At 39.2% G+C, this 25,635-nt stretch overlaps 2 protein-coding genes across 2 annotated transcripts; one reads left to right on the forward strand and one right to left on the reverse strand.

Annotated features, from left to right (window-relative positions):
• Positions 1-139: 139 nt before the first annotated feature.
• On the reverse strand, positions 140-19,687 carry LOC115439050 (epididymis-specific alpha-mannosidase-like). The gene is made up of 19 exons (XM_030162946.1): positions 19,488-19,687; positions 19,267-19,413; positions 17,868-17,973; positions 17,613-17,785; positions 17,392-17,504; positions 13,601-13,778; positions 12,186-12,384; positions 10,689-10,879; positions 8,466-8,640; positions 7,520-7,656; positions 5,445-5,722; positions 5,122-5,313; positions 4,208-4,451; positions 3,096-3,206; positions 2,813-3,005; positions 1,563-1,706; positions 1,365-1,477; positions 416-530; positions 140-340 (listed from the first exon to the last, which is right to left on the reverse strand). The coding sequence occupies exons 1-19, from the start codon at positions 19,620-19,622 to the stop codon at positions 252-254; spliced, it is 3,033 nt and encodes a 1,010-aa protein (XP_030018806.1). The 5' UTR covers positions 19,623-19,687; the 3' UTR covers positions 140-251.
• A 301-nt stretch (positions 19,688-19,988) lies between these two features.
• LOC115439074 (small integral membrane protein 20-like) lies at positions 19,989-21,004 on the forward strand. Its single transcript, XM_030162971.1, has 3 exons — positions 19,989-20,152; positions 20,613-20,669; positions 20,822-21,004. Exons 1-3 carry the CDS (start codon positions 20,044-20,046, stop codon positions 20,863-20,865), a joined length of 210 nt encoding a protein of 69 aa, XP_030018831.1. The 5' UTR covers positions 19,989-20,043; the 3' UTR covers positions 20,866-21,004.
• Positions 21,005-25,635: the final 4,631 nt, after the last annotated feature.

The raw sequence follows: 25,635 nt of genomic DNA on the forward strand, positions 1-25,635 counted from the left end.
TTCATGTTATGCTGCCTTCATGTGCTACATAAATTATGGTAAATACTAGTAACAAACTTGAAAATGGCACTTGAACTTGTATTTTCCACTGGAAAACTGTGATTTTTTTTCTTTTTTTTTTGCTACAACAACAAAAGTACTGGTAATTCTGAATTCACAAGTGGAAAGGCTCATCTTCCCGACAGCCCCTGAAGGCAGCATTAGACTAGGTTTAAGACTAGCATCTTCACAGAAGACATCGACGGTCGGGTTCAGAAATGGACGAAGAACGTCCTGATCTGCTTGGGCCAGACGGTGACGCTGAAGGTCCGGGTTCCACGGGTCCGACACCTCCTCCGCTCTGGGACACAGAACCACAAACCCCGGTCAGACCCGGTTTACGACAGCGAGTCCGGGTCTCACATGTGAAACTCACCGGTTCTGGTCTGGGTGGTGTTCCACGTCCACCTCTGCAGACGGTCCAGGGCCCAGGTCCCCGTCAGGGAACGCTCCTCCACTGATGTCACCTCCCCAAAGCCCCGCAGAACCTCCTGTTGACCGACAGAACCACACAACAGGGGGTCAAACATACGGCCCGTGGACCAGAACCTGCCGCCAAAGGGTCTGATCCGGTCCACGAGATGAAAAATGACACTGAAGATACTAACAGTCAAACCCGTTTGTAACTAAATCTGAGACAGTTTGGTTTAATTCCAGATTATTTGGCTGATTTGGTTTTGCAGAGTAGAAAATTTGAGAAGGAAATTTGAAATGAAATAAGTAGAAAAGTTAAAAAAAAAAAAAAGCACCTTATTTCTTTGACTTTTTTTTCTAAAAAGAGAAATAATGTTATTTGATTTCATAAATGACAGTGGGTGGAAACACTTTTATTAAATAGAAATTAATAGAAAATTACAAAATAAGAAACAAAATGAACAAAACCAGCCAAAGTGATCCCTAAAATGAACAAAACTAAAAAATAAATCAACAAAATAAGTAACATGAACAAAATAAGCCACAAACGGAACAAAATTGAAATATAGAATACGCGACAAAATGAACAAAAACAAAATACCAAGTAAAATAAATAAAACCCATGGAGTAGAATAAATGACACTTGGTTTATGTTCAGTTAATGACAGATTTTGCTGAAAAAGTCCATTTTTTCATCAGTTTTCTCTGTTTTTATAAAATAACTTTTGAATTTCCTCTGAGCTTTAATGAACATCTACATAATCAATGAATTAATGATTTACACTGAAAAAAAACACAAAATACAAAGAATAATATGATAATAAACGGTGACAAATGACTTGGTTTTGGTTAAATGAACTGAACGTGTGTGTGTGTGTGTGTGTGTGTGTGTGTTAAAGGTCAAAGGTCACCTTCATGTCGATGGTGACTGGTTTGGACAGTTCTGGATCTTCTCCGTCCTCAAACAGATGCAGGATTCTCAGCAGAACCCGGTTGTAGTTCACCTCGGAGCGTAAATCCTCCCCTAGATTTCCACAGAGAACAAGGTTTAATGAGTTGGCCCCGCCCACCGCGCCCTACCTGTTGTGTGATTGGACGGACGGGCCGACCTGCGTCCAGGCGTCGGAGGTGGCGCTCGTGGTCGGAGCTGTAGTTCCACCCGGGGATGCTGAGGCTGAGCAGGTGGAGGTTTGGAGGCAGAACCACGGACGGAACCGGGCCGGCGCCTCTGGGCTCCAAGTTCCACGGCTTCTCTGAAAGTCGGAACCAGAACGGATCAGACCGAGGACGGGACCAGACCGAGGTGGTCTCGTGTTTTCAGAACCAGACTGAGGCGCTGGTGGGTCCAGAATTCAGACCAGTTCAGGACCACCTACTGAAGGTCCTGATGTTCAATGAGGACTCAGGACTTTATTTCAGAGCTCTAGGTTCCGGTTCGGTTTTGAGATTCTGGTCTGGGTTAAAGATTCCAGTCTGGGTTAATGGTTCCAATCTGGGTTAACAGGTCTGGACCAGTTTAACAGTTCTGGTCTGGTTTAAAGGTTCCAGTCTGGGTTAACGGTTCCAGTCTGGGTTAATAGGTCTGGACCAGTTTAACAGTTCTGGTCTGGTTTAAAGGTTCCAGTCTGGGTTAACGGTTCCAGTCTGGGTTAATGGTTCTGGTCTGGTTTAAAGGTTCCAGTCTGGGTTAACGGTTCCAGTCTGGGTTAACAGGTCTGGACCGGTTTAACAGTTCCGGTCTGGTTTAAAGGTTCCAGTCTGGGTTAATGGTTCCAGTCTGGGTTAATAGGTCTGGACCAGTTTAACAGTTCTGGTCTGGTTTAAAGGTTCCAGTCTGGGTTAACGGTTCCAGTCTGGGTTAATGGTTCTGGTCTGGTTTAAAGGTTCCAGTCTGGGTTAACGGTTCCAGTCTGGGTTAACAGGTCTGGACCGGTTTAACAGTTCCGGTCTGGTTTAAAGGTTCCAGTCTGGGTTAACGGTTCTGGTCTGGTTTAACGGTTCCAGTCTGGTTTAAAGGTTCTGGTCTGGGTTAACAGGTCTGGACTGGTTTAAAGGTTCTGGTCTGGTTTAAAGGTTCTGGTCTGGGTTAACAGGTCTGGACTGGTTTAACGGTTCCAGTCTGGTTTAAAGGTTCCGATCTAGGTTAACAGGTCTGGACTGGTTTAACGGTTCTGGTCTGGGTTAATGGTTCTGGTCTGGGTTAATGGTTCTGGTCTGATTTAACGGTTCCAGTCTGGGTTAATGGTTCTGGTCTGGGTTAATGCTTCTGGTCCGCTTTAACAGCTAACCGTTACTTGTGTTCTGATGTGCTGTCCCGTTGGGCGGGGCTTGAGGTTTCTATGGTGACATATTGACTCACGTGGTTGGTCGATTGCCATGACGACGGGCCGGTGCTGCATCTCCACCGCCTCCCGGTGGTGGAGCCTGGAGGCGGTTTCCACGGAGCCCAGCATCATCCACAGAGTGGGCGTGGCCACCGAGCTGTCGTTGAGCGTCAGGTTGTATCCGAGGTTCCACGGAAGGTTGTTCCACAGACGGCGATGCAGCATCACCTGACGTCAACAAACGCACAGGAGGTCAGAGAGTGTGTGTGTGTAAGTGTGTGTAAGTGTGTGTGTGTGTGTGTGTGTGTGTTTACAGACCTCTAGTTGTCCGTTGGATTGGCTGGACACGCCGTGGGCGCGGTCACTGACCACCACCAACCTGCTGAGGTCGTCCTGGATGAACGCAGCACGGACCATCGGGAAATAGTTCTACACATACAAAATAAAACAAAAAATAATCACAGAATAACCTATAATAATAACTAAAAACTTTTATCTTTGTTTTAGTGTAAAAAAAGTCAAATTACCTGAAAATATTTACATTTACAAACTATCCTTTAAAAAAATGTGAATAACATGATCAAATACGAACATGAAACGTCTAAAGAGAAAAAGTTTTAAGGAAATGAAGGAAAAAAAATGTATAAAAACATGAAAAACACATGAGAAAATATGATAAAAAGTATAATAAAACTCGTAAAACTTAAAAAAAAAAACATGAAAAAAATGGACAAAAAAAATGAATAAAGTAATGAGAAAACAACCTTTAAAAGAACAAATTAAGAAAATAATGAAGAAAATGAAAGAATTTAACAGATAATTGAAGAAAACGACATGGAAAATGAAATAAAAATAAAAATAAAATATTCCGCCTGTTACTAAATGTTTTGTGTATTTGTAGATCCACTGTCATCTGCACACTGGTAAACTATAAATAATGACAAAAACAAACATTTATCTTTTGTTTTAGTGAAAAAAGTCTAGTTACATGATGGAAATGTTCACATTTACAAACTTCTCTTTGAAAATGTGAAGAACATGAACAACCTACAGAGAAAGGCGAGTAATTACCTCCGCCAAGGAGGTTATGTTTTTGCCAGGGTTTGTTTGTCTGTCCGTTAGTGTGCAACATAACTCAAAAACTTATGGACAGATTTGGATGAAATTTTCAGGGTTTGTTGGAAATGGGATAAGGAAGAAATGATTAAATTTTGGTGGTGATCGGGGGTGGGGGGGCCCACGGGGGGGGGGGGCACTGATCAGCCTTGGCGGAGGTCTGCGCTCTCCGAGTGCTTCTAGTTTATTATTAATATTCAGTGTTGTTTTTCATCCTATGGACTGGATCGGACCCTTTAGCGGCCTGTTTTGGACCCCGGGCCTTATGTTTGACCCCCCCCACTATGTGTGTATGTGAGTGGGCGTGGTCTTACTCTGGCCACAGTGTTATTCCTGAACGTCCTGAACGGCCTCTTCATCATCTGGTATCCGTTGTCGTCGCTGTACAGGGTCCGGTTGTTGGTCAGGGAGGTTCTGGTTCTGAGGACCACCTCGGTGTTGACGTCCAGCGGACCCACAGAATACGTCTGCTCCAGTCTGTGGCACCCAACCCTGCTCCCATAGCATTCTGGGACACGGGTGATGATGGAGTAGGCGTAGTCCTTATCGCCCTCCGATCTACAAAACCAAAGACACGACGACACGATAGAAAAGTCCAACTACAACCATCACATGACCCTGGTCTGATGATGCATTCAGGTGCGGTCGGAAAGATCAGCCTTTCCATTAGCGAATTTGAAAATATATTTATGTTGTGTTCAAGTGCTTTTGTTGTCGTAGTGAAATGAAAAATGGCTGGAACGCATTTTATTGTGGCCTGATATTTGGGTAAAACGGGTTAATTCCTGCACATTATGTATCTTATAAAAGTGTAAAATCATCCACTAACAGCAGCAGAACGTTAATAAAACCACTGTTTATCATCGGCCATGAACTCCAAAATTTTAAAGTTTTTAAAGTATAATTTTTTTTTAATAATCTTTTTATTGGTTTTTCAAATTTTATGAACAAGAACAACAGCAAGAGCTTAAAGTAAAATTTTAAGTGCAGATTTTGTTGAGGTCTGACCTAATTATTATCAAATACTGATTGATTTGTAAAAAATTTTAACCCTTTAAATTCCAGATTTAGTCCTGATGTTACTGTGTTTTTAGACTAAATATAAATATGAATTATTTTCATTACGTTACTAATAAAGTTGAATTCTTCCAGCCTGTTCTGTCGAACACTGGTTTTTACACGTTCTTATTTTTCTCACTCAGTGTCTTTCATTTCCTGTTTTCCTCACCTGTAGAAGTACTGTCTGATCTCCGTTATGATTTTCCCGGGGATGATCTCCATCTCCACGGCCTCGTAGGCTTTCACAGCCGAACCGTTGGGGCTGAACATGTAATTATCAGATATGGGTCCGGCTTTGACGTCTCCGTTGGCGTGGTACTGCCAGAAATCCTGCGTTATCCTCACTCTGCGTTTGTCTGGACTGTAACGGATCAGAAGAGTGAGTTACACTGATCTTGTAGAATCTACAAGTGGGTCGGACCCTTGGGTGTCCGGTTTTGGCCCACAGGCCGTATGTTTGACCCCCCCCCGCCCCCCACTGTAGACTCTTACAGGTATGTGATGCTGTGCAGGAGGTTGGTGTCCTGGTCCAACATGATCTTGTAGCACTCGTTCAGGACCGGCAGAAGCCTCCTCCCGGTCCTGGTCCGGTCCCGGGTGCGTCGTCTGTCGAACCGGACCCCTTCGGCTTCGTATGTCCAGCCGCCGTCAGCCGTCGCAGACCCCGCCTTCCCCGTGAACTTTATGACATACTTCCTGTGCTGGAGGCCCCCCAGCTCTGCCACCATGAAAAGGTCAAAGGTCAGGTTGGACTGGGCCGACCTCTGGATCTGGAACAAAGACACGGGTTTGGAGCTTGTTAGTACCGGTGTAACAGGTCAAAGTATAGCCCCCCCAGGTAAGAATATAACCCCCTAAACCTGTAATATACCCCCCAGGTAAGAATATAACCCCCTAAACCTGTAATATACCCCCCAGGTAAGAAGATACCCCCCCTAAACCTGTAATATACCCCCCAGGCCAGAATATACCCCCCCCCTAAACCTGTAATATACCCCCCAGGTAAGAATATAACCCCCTAAACCTGTAATATACCCCCCAGGTAAGAAGATACCCCCCCTAAACCTGTAATATACCCCCCAGGCCAGAATATACCCCCCCCCTAAACCTGTAATATACCCCCCAGGCCAGAATATACCCCCCCCTAAACCTGTAATATACCCCCCAGGTAAGAATATACCCCCCCTAAACCTGTAATATACCCCCCAGGCCAGAATATACCCCCCCTAAACCTGTAATATACCCCCCAGGCCAGAATATACCCCCCCCTAAACCTGTAATATACCCCCCAGGTAAGAATATACCCCCCCTAAACCTGTAATATACCCCCCAGGTAAGAATATACCCCCCCTAAACCTGTAATATACCCCCCAGGCCAGAATATACCCCCCCTAAACCTGTAATATACCCCCCAGGTAAGAATATACCCCCCCTAAACCTGTAATATACCCCCCAGGCCAGAATATACCCCCCCTAAACCTGTAATATACCCCCCAGGCCAGAATATACCCCCCCCTAAACCTGTAATATACCCCCCAGGTAAGAATATACCCCCCCCTAAACCTGTAATATACCCCCCAGGCCAGAATATATGGAAGTAAATCTGTCTCATCAGATTTTGAATTCTAAAAGACATTGAATTTGTAGCACTGACATTTTTTTTTGCACTGAAATTAAGTATCTGAATTGTTTGTCTCTGAAGTCAACTATGTTCATAAATTTAGAATTAAAAAATTCAGATGCAATAAATTCAGATACCGAATTTCAGTGCAAAAAAAAAAAAAAATCAGCGCTAGAAATTCAGTGTCTTTTATCATTCAAAATCTGATGACACACATTTACTTCCATAAGAATATACCCCCCCAGGCCAGACTATACCCCCCAGGCTGGAATATACACCCCACCCCCCCAACCCCATCAAAAATTTACCCTCCAGGTCAAAATATACCCCCCCGGACAGAATCTACCCCTCCAGGCAAGAATATACCCCCCAGGCTGGAATATACCCCCTAGGCCAGGTTATACCCCCTCCCCCCCAGTCAAGAATATACCCCCTCCCCCCCAGTCAAGAATATACCCCTCCAGACGGAATCTACCCCCAAGGCCAGAATATACCTCCCGGCCTTGTTTAGTTTTAATACTACAAACAGTGTTTTATATCATTCTTAGATTAGACAAGAGGAAAGAAAATAGTAACAATAACTATAAAAAAAGGCAACTGCACATAGAGGAATAATAATAATAATAATAATAATAATTAATAATAATAAACAAAAAAAATTACATTATAATAATGTTCACAAAATATATAGTTTAATAATAGCACAACTAATAATAACTCTAATAAAGTGATAAAAGTGATAATAATAATAGTAGTTGTACCAACAATATATAAGTAAGCGATGATGATGATGATGATGAATGTATAATGGTTGATAACTGACGTTGAGCTTCTGCAGGATCCAGTGAATTTAAAATAAGTTTGTATACGAGTGTTTTAAAGGAAATCCAGAACATGAAACGGAGCTGAACTGTGAAACGTTCTGATTGGTGGTTCAGTTCAGTACCTGTGAAGGGACGGGCTGCCCGTCGTCGTCATACACCGTTGCCATGGCGATCGCCACGGTGACGTTGATGATGGAGGTGACGTTCCAGGCTAAGGGGTTGTAGACGATGACGTGCTGCTCCAGATCCTCGTCCACGCCTGGTTTGAGGAGAATGGAACCCGTTGAACTTCAGTTTTCAGACGTTCATACATGAGTTTTCATCTACATTTGGAGTTTTTCAGTTTCCGTCCTCATTTTTGACAGAAAACTGTAAATGTTTAGCGTTGTGGATTAAAAATACAGCATTTTAGGAAACATTATTTTGACATTTGTGTGCAGCCGGTTTAACCCTCTGGTATCCAGGTGAACATAATATGCACACTTTGACCTTCATGTCATAAAAGCTCATATTGTTTTTGACAATTTGTTTTAGGTCAGAATTCAAAATTTGTTTTGCATGATTTTTAAAATTCTGATCCATTCACTAAAATCAGCAGATTATAAACAGTGTTACATTAAAACACTAACACCCTTCTACACTGACACATTTAAGTATTTAACATTTGACCGAGCACAAAAAATAATAATGCATAATAACCAATGTTAGTGTTGATCATTGACATAGGACTGGATGAAAAAAACCACAATCCAATTTTTGTTGAATATTGAAAAAAAATGTTTTTTGCGTCAAAAAATATGGTTTGTTTACATTACAAATATGGTATTTAAAGGGTAAAATACACGAAAATTATAGAGTATTTGGTATTTTTGTTTAAGGCTCAAGTTGATGAAATACAAAAAATGTAAAAAGTTACAAACAAACTGTATGAATAAATGTGGGACATTCAGATAACGTGCTTTAGGTGGTTGAAGGACCTTTATGGGCGGATACCAGAGGGTTAATTCAACACAAGCCACGCCTCCATCCACATCGGGTCTTTGGTGTATACTGGGTTAACCCGACTACCTGCTGTGTGGTGGTGGCTGCGGTAGGTGGCGCTGTGGATGTCCAGGTTGTGTGGAAGCAGGAAAAGTGCAGCTAGAAGTTCATCCACCCCCATCATGGCCTGGGTCAGGTGGTCCATGTACATTTCAGCCACTTTAGGAGACTCAGTACCTGTGATACCGTCATGATGTTGCACCTAAAAGAAAGAACATCTACCTGTGAAGACCTACAACTAGTACTGAAAATGGTAATATAAAGAGACTAGTAACTCTCAAACCTCAGTAGTGACTTTACATGTTTTTTAAATGCTTTCTTACTTAAATATTAGAAACATTTCAAGTAAGAAAGCATTTAAAAAACATGTAAAGTCACTCCTGACGTTTGAGAGTGACTAGTCTCTTTATGTTACCATTCTGGGAATTGTTTTTTTTTTTGTTTTGGGTTTTTTTGTTTGTTTTTTTCTCTCTCCTTTCTTTTTACTGTAACTAGATCTGTGTATTGTGATTTTGCATCCTGAACCTTTTTATTTTTTAGAGGACCCCAGGAAGATTAGCCTGGCGTTTGTGCGTCGGCTAATGGGGATCCTCAATAATGAGTAAACAAATAAGGAAGAATAAATATTACTGTGATGGCATTTAACTTTTCCTAAGGGATTTAACACTATTTATTGATACTGAACTCAAGAAATCACGTATGTCACGCCAGTTCTAATGGCATTTGGCGTGCTATACGTATACATTTTCAACCTTTTGCGTGTGATTTAATGCCATTTTATCGCATGTCAATTTACGCCAACATCTCCAGTTTACACAACCCTAACCCTCAGTGCGTGGGATTTGACGTAGCGTGAACATACATGTGCAAAGCTTATAATGCGTATCGATAACACACCAATTAAAAGTGGCGTGTATATCTATGCGAGTCATGATATCACGTTGATTTATTGTTATTGTCCTCTGCATTCTGCATTTTTCAGTGTAAATCCTGTATTTTTCTACATTTAATTCACTGATCATATAAATGTTCAAAGGTTACATTCAAAGGGTTTTATATAAAAACAGAAAACTGAAGAAAAAGTGACTTTCAGTATAATATATCAATAACTACCCTTTTACGCTGATGATACTGTCACTTATGGTATAATACCTTAGCATTTATTTGTATTCATTTCCTTTTGTAATAGTCTTACACTTAATGTTTTCTTCATTTTGTTTGACATTTTCCAAACAGGTTTAAGTTTTAAAGCATTTCAGGTAAATTCTCCATTATTTAGATTTTGTATAATTGTACGTTTTCACAACATTAAGACCCTTAAAGATCTAGATCTATTATGTGGCAACTTCTAAATACCTGTCTCTCTACATTATTCTTTTACTAAGTGAATTATGACCATTTTTTGTAACATTATTCTCTGTATTTGACATTTTTCAGTGTAAATCGTGCATTTTTCTATATTTAATTCACTGATTGTGTAGATGTTCGTTAAAGCTCAGAGTAAATTCATAAGGTTTTTATATCAAAACAGAGAAAACTGAAGAAATTGGGACTTTTTCAGTAAAATATCATTAATTACTAAAACTACCCTTTCACACCAATGATACTGTCACTTATGTTATAATACGTTAGCATTTATTTGTGTTCATTTCCTTTTGTATTAGTTATATATTTAATGTTTTCCTCATTTTGTTTGACATTTTCCAAACAGGTTTAAGTTTTAATGCATTTCAGGTGAATTATCCATTATTTAGATTTTGTATAATTGTACATCTTCACAATATTAAGACCCTTAAAGATCTAGATCTATTATGTAGCAACTTCCAAATACATGTCTAAGAGAATTATGACCATTTATTATAATACTATTCTCTATATTTGACATTTTTAAGTGTAAATTCTGTATTTTTCTGTATTTAATTCACTGATCATGTAGATGTTGATTACACTGATAATGAAAAAGGTGTAAAAAAAAAAAAAAAAAGTTTATTTTTATAGTGAGTCGGTGCTCTGGGTTTTACCCCCCATTCCACAGGCGGTGGGGGGGGGGTGAACTGAGCATGCTCAGATGTCCATGGAAATAACAAGGTCTATTCTATCAACAAGTTGGGAAATGTTTCCTATTGAGCAAACGGTTGAATTTGTATGAATATTTAAATAATTCCTACATTCAGACTGTTCACCACAGACACGTCAGGGGTTAAAGGGTTAAAAGTCGTTATAATGGAGTCCCGTGTGTTGACCTCTGACCTCAGAGACGGCCCATCGTAGCGCCTTCAGCTTGTCCAGGGCCCAGTCTTTAGCCACCGGTCCGTCAGGGAAGCTGATCCGGTACCGGGCAAACAGGGTCTCAGCCGCGTGAAGCTGCGAACTGGCCCGTCGCGCCACGCCTTTCAGGACGTTTCTGGAGGCGTAGAAGCCCGTCCACGCCTGGTACGACTCTAGAACATAGAACACAGTATACAGCCGGGGAGATCACAGATGCATTATGGGAGGGCTGTTAAAGTCATGTTAGTTCAGGTTCCACATTCAAACCAGTATGATCTAAAGTGGGTCCGACCAGTAAAAGAATTAGAAGAACTTAAAAATAACGACAGCTACAACATTTTCTATTTGTTTTAGTGAAAAAAAAGTTACATTGTAGTATTAAAATGTTTACATTTACAAACTTTAAAAAGCTACTGAAGGAAACCTGTTTATTTTGTTCATTTTTGTTCAATTTGTTGATTACTTTGTTTGATACGTAAATTTTTGTTCCATTTGTTCATTTTGTTTATTTTGGTCATTTTTGTGCAATTAGTTTTTTATTGAATTCATCTCATGATTAATTTGTTCAATATGTTAATTATTTTGGTCAAATTTACTCAATTTGTTTATTTTATTTATCTTGTGATTAATTTGTTCATTGTTTTCATTTTGTTAAATTTGTTGATTTTTTTTTTTTTCATTTCAGTCATTTATGTTGATTATTTTGTTTGATATGTTAATTGTTTTTGTTCCATTTGTTCATTTTGTTTATTTTGGTCATTTTTTTATTCAATTTGTTGATTATTTTATTCATCCAATGATTAATTTGTTCAGTGTGTTAATTATTTTGGTCATTTTTACTGTTTGTTTATTTTAGTCATCTTGTGATTAATTTGTTCATTGTGTTTATTTTGTTCATTTTGTTGATTATTTTGTTTGACATGTAAATTGTTTTGTTCAGTTTGTTCATTTTTGTCATTTTTCCTCAATTTTTTGATTACTGTATTCATTTTGTGGTTGATTTGTTCAGTTGCTTGATTGTTTTGGTCATTTTTACTCAATTTGTTTACTTTATTCATCTTGTGATTAATTTGTTCCTTCTGTCTATTTTGTTAATTTTGTTAATTTTGGTGGTTTTTCCTCAATTTTTTGTTTATTTTATTCATTTTGTTGATTATTTCATTAGCTACATTAATTTTTTGGTTCAATTTGTTGATTTTGTTGATTATTTACAAACTATCCTTAAACAAATAATGTGAACAATCCTTCAATATTGTAAGAAAAAGAGAAATTTTATCAGTATTCTGCCTCAGTTTATCATTTATACCTGTTTATTATAACTTACAGATCACAGTGGATCTATAAATACACTAAACATTTAATAACAGACATGTAGAATTGAAACAAATAGAATTTAACTTTCTGATCACTACAGATCCTGGGGGCCGGACCGGACCCTTTGGAGGGCTGGTTTTGGGCCGTGGGCCTTATGTTTGTTACCTGTGGAATAAGGCAGGAAGTCCTGGTTCCCGCGGACGTCCCACAGCAGATCTGATTGGTGGACGGCCTGGAAGTACTGACTGAGGGTGGCGTACTGCACCGTCACCCCCAGCTCTGCACTGTTCTGGTTAATGTAGTTCATTAACGGGTCCATGTTCCTGAACTGGACCGACGAGTTGTAGAACTGTTTGTCGCAGCCCTGAAAAACAAAAAAACACAAATAAAAACCATTTCCACTTGAACTCACTTTAGTTCAGGGGCCACATACAGTCCAATATATAAAATAATAACCTATGAAAAGTAACTCAATATTTTTCTTGTTTAAGTGGAAAAATTATGGAAAAAAATCTGCTTAAAAATAAAAGTTAATGTTAAAATGCATTTCACTGTCAATATGTCGTTGTATTTATGACTACACATAAGTGCCTCACATTCACGTAAAAAACATTGAAGAAAAATTCAGAACTGGAACAATTTCACGGCAAATAATGAGTGAAAATAACAAAATAACATGATTTTTTTTGGTCCAGAAGCAGCATCTAAAAAAAATCTAAACCGAGGATTTTAAAACTGTTTTAGTTCAGGTTCCACATTCAGACTAATATGATCTAAAGTGGATCAGAACCAGTAAAATAAGAACAGAATAACCTAGAAATAATGACGACAGACTTTTCTCTATGTTTTAGTGTAAAAAAGTAAAATTACATGATGAAAATGTTTACATTTACAAACTATCCTTTACAACGATCTGAATAACATTAAAAAAATGAAATTTCTTAAGAAAAATAAGTGCAATTTTATTAATATTCTGCTTCAGTTTATCATTTACACATGTTCATTATAACGTACAGATCACAGTGGATCTACAAATACACAAAACATTTAATAACAGACAGAATATTGTATTTGAATTATTTGTTTTTAATTTTTCCACATTATTTTCTTCATTTTTCCATAAAATTCTTTTAATTTTTTATGGTTATCTTCATTATTTTTTAAATTGTATTAGTTTCTTAAAGTTTGTTTAATCGTTTCTCATGTATTTTACATTTTTGTATTCATATTTTCTCTATTTCTCTTTTTTTGTTAAAATTATATTTATTTTTTGTGGAAATTTCAAGATTGTTCATATTTGTTTAAATTATTTGCATTTTTTGTGAAAGGATAGTTTGTAAATGTAAACATTTTCCTCTAATTTTACTTTTCAATCTAAAAAAATAAAAATGTGCAGTTGTCATTAGTTACAGGTTATTTTACAGGGTATGTGTGACCCTTGAACTAAAATCATTTTAACACTATTAATTGTTGATGTCTTCACTGTCATTTTTCATCCCATGGACCGGATCGGACCCTTTGGCGGCCGGTTTCGGTCCACAGGCCGTATGTTTGACCCCCTGGTCTGGACTTTTCCTCACCCACGGCCAGAGCACATGGTTGGTGCGAAACCACGCCGCCCTCTGCTTGATGTTGTCCACCATGGTCTGGGCGTAGGCGTGGACCGTCTCCTTGGTAACGGGCAGGCTCATGTTGGGGTAGACTCCATCTTTAGGGGGGTCTGGGAACAGGGCGACCCCGTTCCAGTAAAAACCAGAACTAAAAAAGACCAAGACACATTCCAGTTTAATGGAAAGACCTTTAACCCTTAAAGACCCAGAGTGACTTTAGTGGCAGTTCACAATTAACTTTACTGTAAACAACTTTATTTAGTTAGTATTTTGTTTTTGTTCATTCTGTTGCTTATTTTACAGTTTTTCTTCAAATTTGTTCAGTTTGTGATTAATTTTGTTCATGTTACTGTTGGAGGGTTAATGGGGTTTAATGGGTGGAGTAAAGGTGGACCTGTTGGAGGTTTAATGGTGGAGTAAAGGTGGACCTGTTGGAGGTTTAATGGGTGGAGTAAAGGTGGACCTGTTGGAGGTTCAATGGTTTTTAATGGGTGGAGTAAAGGTGGACCTGTTGGAGGTTTAATGGTGGAGTAAAGGTGGACCTGTTGGAGGTTTAATGGGTGGAGTAAAGGTGGACCTGTTGGAGGTTCAATGGTTTTAATGGGTGGAGTAAAGGTGGACCTGTTGGAGGTTTAATGGGTGGAGTAAAGGTGGACCTGTTGGAGGTTCAATGGTTTTAATGGGTGGAGTAAAGGTGGACCTGTTGGAGGTTTAATGGGGTTTAATGGGTGGAGTAAAGGTGGACCTGTTGGAGGGTTAATGGTGGAGTAAAGGTGGACCTGTTGGAGGTTCAATGGTTTTAATGGGTGGAGTAAAGGTGGACCTGTTGGAGGGTTAATGGGGTTTAATGGGTGGAGTAAAGATGGACCTGTTGGAGGTTTAATGGTTTTAATGGGTGGAGTAAAGGTGGACCTGTTGGAGGTTTAATGGATTTAATGGGTGGAGTAAAGGTGGACCTGTTGGAGGTTTAATGGTTTTAATGGGTGGAGTAAAGGTGGACCTGTTGGAGGTTTAATGGGTGGAGTAAAGGTGGACCTGTTGGAGGTTTAATGGGGTTTAATGGGTGGAGTAAAGGTGGACCTGTTGGAGGGTTAATGGTGGAGTAAAGGTGGACCTGTTGGAGGGTTAATGGTGGAGTAAAGGTGGACCTGTTGGAGGTTTAATGGATTTAATGGGTGGAGTACAGGTGGACCTGTTGGAGGTTTAATGGTTTTAATGGGTGGAGTAAAGGTGGACCTGTTGGAGGTTTAATGGGTGGAGTAAAGGTGGACCTGTTGGAGGTTTAATTGGGTTTAATGGGTGGAGTAAAGGTGGACCTGTTGGAGGGTTAATGGGTGGAGTAAAGGTGGACCTGTTGGAGGTTTAATGGGGTTTAATGGGTGGAGTAAAGGTGGACCTGTTGGAGGGTTAATGGTGGAGTAAAGGTGGACCTGTTGGAGGGTTAATGGTGGAGTAAAGGTGGACCTGTTGGAGGTTTAATGGATTTAATGGGTGGAGTAAAGGTGGACCTGTTGGAGGTTTAATGGTTTTAATGGGTGGAGTAAAGGTGGACCTGTTGGAGGTTTAATGGGTGGAGTAAAGGTGGACCTGTTGGAGGTTTAATTGGGTTTAATGGGTGGAGTAAAGGTGGACCTGTTGGAGGTTTAATGGGTGGAGTAAAGGTGGACCTGTTGGAGGTTTAATGGGGTTTAATGGGTGGAGTAAAGGTGGACCTGTTGGAGGGTTAATGGTGGAGTAAAGGTGGACCTGTTGGAGGGTTAATGGTGGAGTAAAGGCGGACCTGTTGGAGGTTTAATGGGGTTTAATGGGTGGAGTAAAGGTGGACCTGTTGGAGGGTTAATGGTGGAGTAAAGGTGGACCTGTTGGAGGGTTAATGGTGGAGTAAAGGTGGACCTGTTGGAGGTTTAATGGATTTAATGGGTGGAGTAAAGGTGGACCTGTTGGAGGTTTAATGGTTTTAATGGGTGGAGTAAAGGTGGACCTGTTGGAGGTTTAATGGGTGGAGTAAAGGTGGACCTGTTGGAGGTTCAATGGTTTTTAATGGGTGGAGTAAAGGTGGACCTGTTGGAGGTTTAATGGTGGAGTAAAGGTGGACCTGTTGGAGGTTTAATGGGTGGAGTAAAGGTGGACCTGTTGGAGGTTCAATGGTTTTAATGGGTGGAGTAAAGGTGGACCTGTTGGAGGTTTAATGGGTGGAGTAAAGGTGGACCTGTTGGAGGTTCAATGGTTTTAATGGGTGGAGTAAAGGTGGACCTGTTGGAGGTTTAATGGGGTTTAATGGGTGGAGTAAAGGTGGACCTGTTGGAGGGTTAATGGTGGAGTAAAGGTGGACCTGTTGGAGGTTCAATGGTTTTAATGGGTGGAGTAAAGGTGGACCTGTTGGAGGGTTAATGGGGTTTAATGGGTGGAGTAAAGATGGACCTGTTGGACGTTTAATGGTTTTAATGGGTGGAGTAAAGGTGGACCTGTTGGAGGTTTAATGGATTTAATGGGTGGAGTAAAGGTGGACCTGTTGGAGGTTTAATGGTTTTAATGGGTGGAGTAAAGGTGGACCTGTTGGAGGTTTAATGGGTGGAGTAAAGGTGGACCTGTTGGAGGTTTAATGGGGTTTAATGGGTGGAGTAAAGGTGGACCTGTTGGAGGGTTAATGGTGGAGTAAAGGTGGACCTGTTGGAGGGTTAATGGTGGAGTAAAGGTGGACCTGTTGGAGGTTTAATGGATTTAATGGGTGGAGTACAGGTGGACCTGTTGGAGGTTTAATGGTTTAATGGGTGGAGTAAAGGTGGACCTGTTGGAGGTTTAATGGGTGGAGTAAAGGTGGACCTGTTGGAGGTTTAATTGGGTTTAATGGGTGGAGTAAAGGTGGACCTGTTGGAGGGTTAATGGGTGGAGTAAAGGTGGACCTGTTGGAGGTTTAATGGGGTTTAATGGGTGGAGTAAAGGTGGACCTGTTGGAGGGTTAATGGTGGAGTAAAGGTGGACCTGTTGGAGGGTTAATGGTGGAGTAAAGGTGGACCTGTTGGAGGTTTAATGGATTTAATGGGTGGAGTAAAGGTGGACCTGTTGGAGGTTTAATGGTTTTAATGGGTGGAGTAAAGGTGGACCTGTTGGAGGTTTAATGGGTGGAGTAAAGGTGGACCTGTTGGAGGTTTAATTGGGTTTAATGGGTGGAGTAAAGGTGGACCTGTTGGAGGTTTAATGGGTGGAGTAAAGGTGGACCTGTTGGAGGTTTAATGGGGTTTAATGGGTGGAGTAAAGGTGGACCTGTTGGAGGGTTAATGGTGGAGTAAAGGTGGACCTGTTGGAGGGTTAATGGTGGAGTAAAGGCGGACCTGTTGGAGGTTTAATGGGGTTTAATGGGTGGAGTAAAGGTGGACCTGTTGGAGGGTTAATGGTGGAGTAAAGGTGGACCTGTTGGAGGGTTAATGGTGGAGTAAAGGTGGACCTGTTGGAGGTTTAATGGATTTAATGGGTGGAGTAAAGGTGGACCTGTTGGAGGTTTAATGGTTTTAATGGGTGGAGTAAAGGTGGACCTGTTGGAGGTTTAATGGGTGGAGTAAAGGTGGACCTGTTGGAGGTTTAATGGGGTTTAATGGGTGGAGTAAAGGTGGACCTGTTGGAGGGTTAATGGTGGAGTAAAGGTGGACCTGTTGGAGGTTTAATGGGTGGAGTAAAGGTGGACCTGTTGGAGGTTTAATGGGGTTTAATGGGTGGAGTAAAGGTGGACCTGTTGGAGGGTTAATGGTGGAGTAAAGGTGGACCTGTTGGAGAAGGGCAGCTGGGACGGGGTGCAGTAGCTGAACTGGTCCATGACGTGGGTGAAGATCTGCTGCTGTTTCAGTGAAGGTGAACCGCTCCAGACAAACTGCAGATTCTGTTTCAAACACAAACAAAAAAATCTGAGGATGAATCCGTGGACGTTCTTTCCACTCTTCCACTTCAGGTGAGGTTTCTGTGGGCGTGTCCTCAGGTCAGCGTCTACCTTGTTCTTCTGCATGGCGTCTTTCAGGTCGTAGTCGATGCGTGAGACGACGTGGGCGTCGAACCCGGCCAGAGCGAACAGGACCGGCGTGGTGGCGGAGGCGCCGAACGGGTCCACGTGCCAGGAGAACCGGGGCCGGACCCCGAAGGTCTGGTACAGGAACCCGTGTCCCTCTGAAACACAGAGCCGCAAATGAAGGCGTGTCCTCTGAAAGCCACGCCCCCTCCCTCTGCCACGGCGGTGCGCTTCACTCACCCGTCATCTGCAGGATGTCGTCGTTCAGGTCAGTCACAGCTTCGTCGTGCATCACCTGACCCCCGATGACGAACTCCAGTCGACCCTCTTTGACCAGCTGTCGAAGCTAGAACAGAAAAAACTAGAGTCTGTCACAGAAACAGTCAGCAGGTCTAATTTAAGTCAAGCCCCGCCTCTTTCATCAGAACCAACATAAGAACCTCATGACTCACAGCCTGAATTTCCTCCAAAACGTTCTCGTGAATAAAATCTTGTGAATAATAGATTTAAAATGAAAAGAGATTTGGAGCAACTTAAGAATTTTGCTTCTATCCATCACAGATCTATCTATCATAGATTTATCAATTATAGATCTATTATAGATCTATCTTTTAACCCTTTCATGCATGAATTATGAAAACCTTAAGATTTTTTTCCTCAGTGTTTTCCTTCCTCGTTGGGCATTAAAAAATAATGCGATTGAAATTCTTTTATGAACCTATTTTTCATGGAGTTGCAAAAACGTTCACTCAGCTGGACACTATGCATTTAATTTTTGAAGCAAAGAAAGATGTATTTACTAATACACTGTGTGAAAAGTATGAAATAAAGACATTTTTAATGCTGCTAATCTGATGTTTTCTCACATTTTAACATACTCTAATTCTAGTCATTACTCACTTCATGGAGATAATATGAAAAAAAAAAACATTTTTGTTGTTAATTACAATCAAATAAAAATAACAAGCAATTTCTTTACATTCAAACATGTTTGTGCAGATCAGGTTTATCAAGAACAGAGTTACACTAATGGTATGAATGTCAGTGTATGGGATGATGCATGAGGGCCCCATATGTTAGATGATATGGAACTAAAACAACCAAACCCATGAATATACAAGAGAACAGCTGGAGAAGAACTGTCCACTGGAGTGACCACTGTGCACAAAAGGGTTAAACATCTATTTGTTATAGATCTGTCTTCTTTTTGTTCGTTGTGGTATTTATTTATGTTTATTTTTTGTCCATTTTCTTGTCTATTTTGTTCAGTTCCTATATTTAGTTAATTTTTTTTTTTAAATCAATTTTGCTGCTTATTTTTGGTCTTTACTCATTTTGATGTGTATGTTTGGCCATTTTCCCCCTGTTTTGTAACTTTTTAGACTCATTTTTATTCAGCTTTGTTAGATATCCATCAGTCTGACATTTTCCCATCTATCTATAAATCTATGTATCTATAAAAAGTTGTAGATTATATTTGAGTGTCTATAGAAGAACCCCTGTATATCTAGTTTAAACAGGACCAAACATGCATTTATCTGTAAAATACTGATGATCTGATGTTAATTGACTCTGTAATGGAGTTCATCCTGGTGTGGTCAGTGTTTCCAGACATGTGCTGGTCTGTGGAGGGTCTTACTTGTTTCTTATGCCAGTCTGAGGCCACATGATCCCACCACAGTCTGAAGAACTCCTGCTCCACAGAGATGAACCTGCGCCCCTTATCCTTCGACAGTTCCTCCGTTACACTGTTGTACACGTTGGCTGCGTAGGCATGCATACTCTCCTACAGAAAACACGCACTGATCAGGATTTAAAGTGTTTCTCCACAAAAAACAGTCTGGAAGTATTCTAAGTTACCTGCACAGTGTAAACCCATCCTACGTCCATGTGACTGTGAGGAATAACAAACGTCTGAATTGTCGCGTTCTTCGCTGCTTGTCCAGACGAGCAACAAAAGCCAAATAAATACACAAATACGACTAAAACTTTCATTTTAGCCGCTTTTTAGAGCCGACTTTCCAAAATCTCAGCCACTTCCGTATTATTGTTGTGCCGCCGCATGTGACTCTGACGTTTTAATGTATTCAGTACGGAAGCCTGGGAAGATCAAACTCCGCGCCCGCTAATTTAAGCGGACCGTAAAGAAGTAGATTCCAAATTTTTGACACACTTCAAACGTCTACTTTTAATCCTAAATCAATATTAAATCGCTATAAAAATACAGAGAAAATAAATTTAATTTAAGTCTTGGGTAAAAGTACGCAATCTTGTATTCATGCGTCAGTTCTGACCGGTCCAATATGGCGGACGCATCGTAGAACTGTGACTACTGACGTCACATATGCGCCGGAAGTAACGTCCGTAAACACTGTACGTTTGGAGGTGAGCGTCCAGTTACGCATGTAACAGAAAAATGTCTAAAAACCAGAGGATAGCGCTCATTTTTGGAGGTTTTATGACGGCGGTAGCGGCTGCGTTTTACCCCATATTTTTCTACCCGCTCACACACAAGGATGAATACAGTAAGTAACATTTAATTCATTATGTTAGCTAACATTGAGCTTTAGCCGCTGTGTTAGTTTAATAGGCAGATGTTAGCTGTGTATTCTGTTAGAAGAGAATGTTAATGTATTGTTAATGAAACTGAGCTGTTTCAAATATATAAAGTGCATCAGCAGCAGTTATGTTAACCTGCTAGCTAAACATGGCAAAAATATGAAGTAGGCACAAGATGAAATAAAGCCAGAAAATATCATTAAAAGAGATGTATGTATTTTACAGAGAAGATGATGTTAAATGAACCTTTCATTTGTTCATTAATTAGCTTTTTAATACCTTGTGTCAACAGTAAATGTGGCAGCCATATCTAATGTATAGTTTACTGTGTGGTTTAATCATAATCTAAGTCATTCAGTAATGTGGAAATCATATGCATAATTTAAAAATGCATGTAAATAAACTGTCATGTTCTTTTCCTTCCAGGAGATGTTCAGAGGATGAATCGAGCAGGAATCAACCAGGCAGACGTCCAACCTGTAGGTAAGAAAGCATGGAGGATCAGAAAGAAACGATCAACAACTTGAAGAGTTTTTTTGTCTTTAATTCCTGTTACATGTTACTCATTGAACCCAGTGGTTTCGTTCTGCTGTCCTGTTTCTGTCTGACTGTGCTGATTTCTCTCTGGGTTTAAGGTGTGAAGATCTGGTCTGATCCGTTCAAACCTTCAGACAAATGATGAACATCGAACGTGGTCTTCGTCCTCATGAAGATTCTGAGCCTTTTTTGACAAACGCCTGATGTGTGAATGAATGTGATGTTTATTGAGTGTAAATATGAATAAAGTTTGAAATTATTAAGTTACAAATGTGAGCATTTGGAGGCTTATCACTGTAGTGTCTCTTTTTACAAACTCTACTTTCGCAAAACAAGTTTTAAAAAATGGCTGACATATGAATGATCAGAAAAGTCAGTGATGAGTTAGAATTGATCGACTCTATAAAAAAAAATTAAAATTTTCCATTAAAACACTAATTTAAAACAGAAGAAGTTTTAATATCCAATAATAAAAGGTTTCATTTGTCCAGTGTCGTAGTGACGCAACATAGACTCACCCTTTATTTCTATTTACCTCCGCCAAGGGGGTTAGGTTTTTGTCGGCTTTGGTTTGTCTGTGTGTCCATGTGCAAGATAACTCAAAAAGTTATGGATGGATTTGGATGAAAATTACAGGAAATGTTGATACTGGCACAAGGAACAAATGATTAAAATTGGTGGTGATCGGGGGGGGGGGGTGTTGGCGGAGTTCTGCGCTCTCCGAGTGCTTTTCTAGTGTTATTATTATTATTACAGTGTCAAGCAAGGATGTTAAACTCATTTTAGTTCGGGTTCCAATATGATCTAAAGTGGATCAGACCAATAAAATAATGACAGAATAACCTAGAAATAATGACAACTCAGTCTTCTTCGTTTTAGTGTCAAAAAATTTAAATGACATGAAAATTTCTTTATATCTATTTCTTTATCTATTCTTTATATTTGTATTTCTTACATTTTTACTATTTTAACTGTATTTTAATTGCATTTTAAATTGTATTTTAAACTGTATTTTAATTGTCTTGCACTGTAAAGCACTTTGTGACTCCCTGTGAAAAGTGCTCTATAAATAAATAAAAAAAATATAAATAAATTTACTAAACAAAAAATGTGAATAAACTTAACAAATATGAATAACCTAAAATGTGTAATTTTACCAATATTCTACCTGTTATTAAATGTTTTGTGTATTTAGATTCTCTGTGACCTGTAAATTATAATGTACATGTGTAAATGATAAACTGAGGCAGAATATTGATAAAAATTATGCTTATTTTTTTTAAGAACTTTCAGGTTTTTCATGTTATTCAGACCGTTGTAAAGGATAGTTTGTAAATGTAAAGATTTTCATCATGTAATTTTACTTTTTTACACTAAAACATAGAGAAATGTTTGTTGTCGTCATTATTTCTAGGTTATTCTGTTCTTATTTTACTGGTTCTGATCCACTTTAGATTATATGAGGACTAAAGTGGAACCTGAAATAAAATAGTTTCAACATCATCAGTTTAAATCTTTTTTAGATGCTGCTTTTGGACCAAATCAAATCATCTTATTTCATTATTTTCACTCGTTAATTGCCCTGAAATTGTTTCAGTAAGTTATAATGTACATGTGTAAATGATAAACTGAGGCAGAATATTGTTAAAATTATACTTATTTTTCTAAGGATTTTTTTCCTTTTTTTTTCAGTTGTTTGTTATTCATGTTTTTCCTAAAGAATAGTTTGTAAATGTAAAGTTTTTCATAATGTAATTTTACTTTTTCACTCTAAAACATAGAGAAAAGTTTGTAGTTGTCATTATTTCCATGTAATTCTGTAATTTATCTATTTTTAATTTTTTGTAATTCTGTTATTATTGTACTCAAAGGTGTCAAACATGTGGCCCGGGGCCCAAATCTGACCCGCCAAAGGTTCCAATCAGGCCCGCAGGATGAATTTGAAAAGTGCAAGTTAGAGCGTCGAACTCCAAAATAATATCATAATAACCTATAAATAATGACAACACCAATTTTTTCTCTTTGATTTAGTGCAAAAAACATGAAATTATGAAAATGTTTACATTTACAAACTATCCTGTAACAATAAAATGTGAATAACCTGAACAAATATGAACAACCTGGAATGTCTAATGAAAATTCAGTGCAATTTGAGCTCTTTTCTGCCTGTGGTTAAATGTTTCGTGTCTTTGTAGATCTGCTCTGTAATGCACGTGTGTGAATGAGAAGTGGAGGCAGAAAACTGATAAAATTGTACTTATATTTCTAAACAAATTCCATTTTTCCCAGGTTATTCACATCCTTTTTGTCTGGATAGTTTGTAAATGTAAATACTGGCGTAACTGAATGTTATTTTTTTTGCACTAAAACAATTTGGAGTTGTCATTATTTATTGGCTGTCATGCTATTACTGTACAGGTCCGACCACTGCAGATTAAACTGGGCTGAATGTGACCCCCGGAAGAAAATGAGTTTTTGGGTTTTTTTTTTTTTATTTTGAATATGGATTAGATTTTATGTAGTGCTTTTCTAGACACTCAAAGTGCTTTACATTATTGATCCATTGTTCATTCGCTCTCACACTCCCCCTCTGGTGGTGGTAAACTACACCTGTACCCACAGCTGCCCTGGGGGGGGGGCAGACTGACAGGAGTGTGGCCCCTCCCACTACCAAACATTCATACACCAGTGTGGGTGGCACTGGAGGGGGAAGTGTCTTGCCCAAGGACACAACAGCACATGGACAGAGAGGGATTTGAACCGCCAACCCTTCGGTTATTGGACGACCCGCTCTACCACCTGAGCCATGGCCGCCCCATGATACAGGCTTCCTGATTACTACTGTCTGACTTCTTTGCACAACATAATATAGAAATGAAAATTCAAGGAAGCATAAAGTAATGATACACGAAAAAGAAAAGAAAAAAAAAAGGTCATGTTCGAAAAGGAGAAGAAGCACAGCTTATTAGCTCTCACCCCTTTGTCTAAACCAACAATATGTACATATATACAAACATATACACACATATACATACATATACACACATATACATACATATACACACATATACGTACACATCTATCCATCTATACACATTTACATATATACACACATACATATATACACACATACATATACACACATACATATATACACACATACATATATACACACATACATATACACACATACATATATACACACATACATATATACACACATACATATATACACACATACATATACACACATACATATATACACACATACATATACACACATACATATACACACATACATATATACACACATACATATATACACACATACATATACACACATACATATATACACACATACATATACACACATACATATATACGCACATACATATACATTCCCACAGGCTTCTCTGCTTTGTGTGTTTGGAGTTGCACACCCCTGTTTGTACTGGTCTGGTCCACTGCTGTGGTGGGTCTGGTTGGGTCCACTAGGGGGCACTGCAGACCTGGGTCCAGCCTCCTGTTCTGTTTGTGTGTCTCATATGTTGGGGTTTGTGTTTCCAAAAAGCTCGCCGTTGGAATGCAGGCGTTCAGAAATAATTTGAAAACACGGCGGTGGTTTTGTTTATCCTTTCCCATTCACAAGAATCTGCTCTGACATTTGATTTGGATGTGGCTGATGTTGGAGCGGTCAGAACGGTGGAGCAGATGGAGGCCAGTGTCCAGTAAAGACTGGGATCATCTTCCAGAATGGAAACAGTAGAGACAGAGTTATTCCAGGACACATCACTCTGCATTATCATTTCCCTGTCTCACACACACACACACACACACACACACACACACACACACACACACACACACACACACACACACACACACACACACACACACACACAGGCTAATGCTGCCTTCAGGTGCAATCGAGAAGATGATACTTTCCACTTGTTAATTCAAAATTACCAGTGTGTTGCGTTCAAGTGTTTTTGTTGTCATAGCCAAAATATTCCACCCAGTTCTCCAGTGGAAAATACAACATGAGGGGGCGTTCAAATGCAATTTTAAAGTTTGTAATTAGTATTTACCATAATTCCCATAGCACATCAAGGCACCATAACATGAAAAAAAAAATCTGGAAGTTAACTCTTTCATGCACAAATTATGAGGACCTTAATCAAAAATTTTTTTCCTGAGTGTTTTTATTCCTCTTTAGGCATGAAAAAAACAATGCGATTGAAAATTTTCTTCTGAAAAATAAATTCGAAAAAATAAATAAATTAAAAAGTTATAATAAAAAAAAACACACACACATAAAAAAAATAGTGGAAAAAAAAAAAAATTCATATGAACCTATTTTTCATGAAGTTCCAAAAATGTCCACTCAGCTGGACACCACACGTTTGATTTTTGACGCACAGAAACATGTATTTACTGATACATTGTGTGAAAACTATGGGGGGGGCTTGTGATTCTGGGGTTTATCTACATAATGTTACTAATTCATGTCAGAAAAGATGTGTAGTGTCTTAAAACTTTAATAAAGACATGTGTAAAAAAAAAAAAAAGAAGAAAAGAACACGATCCATGAATATACAAGAGAACAGCTGCAGAACAGCTGTCCACTGGAGTGACCGCTGTGCATGAAAGGGTTAAAGTAACGAGTCAGTATCTGCAAATACTCGGATACTCTAACAAAATGATCAGAAATGAGTCATTAATTATTTAAAAACAATAACTTATTGAGTCAAAACGTCTAATTAGTATCAGAGTCATTATTTTGAATCTAATGCTGCCTTCAGGTGCTATTGGAAAGATGAGCCTTTCTGCTTGTAAATTCGAAATTATCTTTATGTTGTGTTCAAGTGCTTTTGTTGTTACAGTTAAATTAAAAATGTCTGAAAAACCATTT

This window comes from Sphaeramia orbicularis, chromosome 18 (assembly GCF_902148855.1).
Source record: "Sphaeramia orbicularis chromosome 18, fSphaOr1.1, whole genome shotgun sequence".
Taxonomy (NCBI): domain Eukaryota; kingdom Metazoa; phylum Chordata; class Actinopteri; order Kurtiformes; family Apogonidae; genus Sphaeramia; species Sphaeramia orbicularis.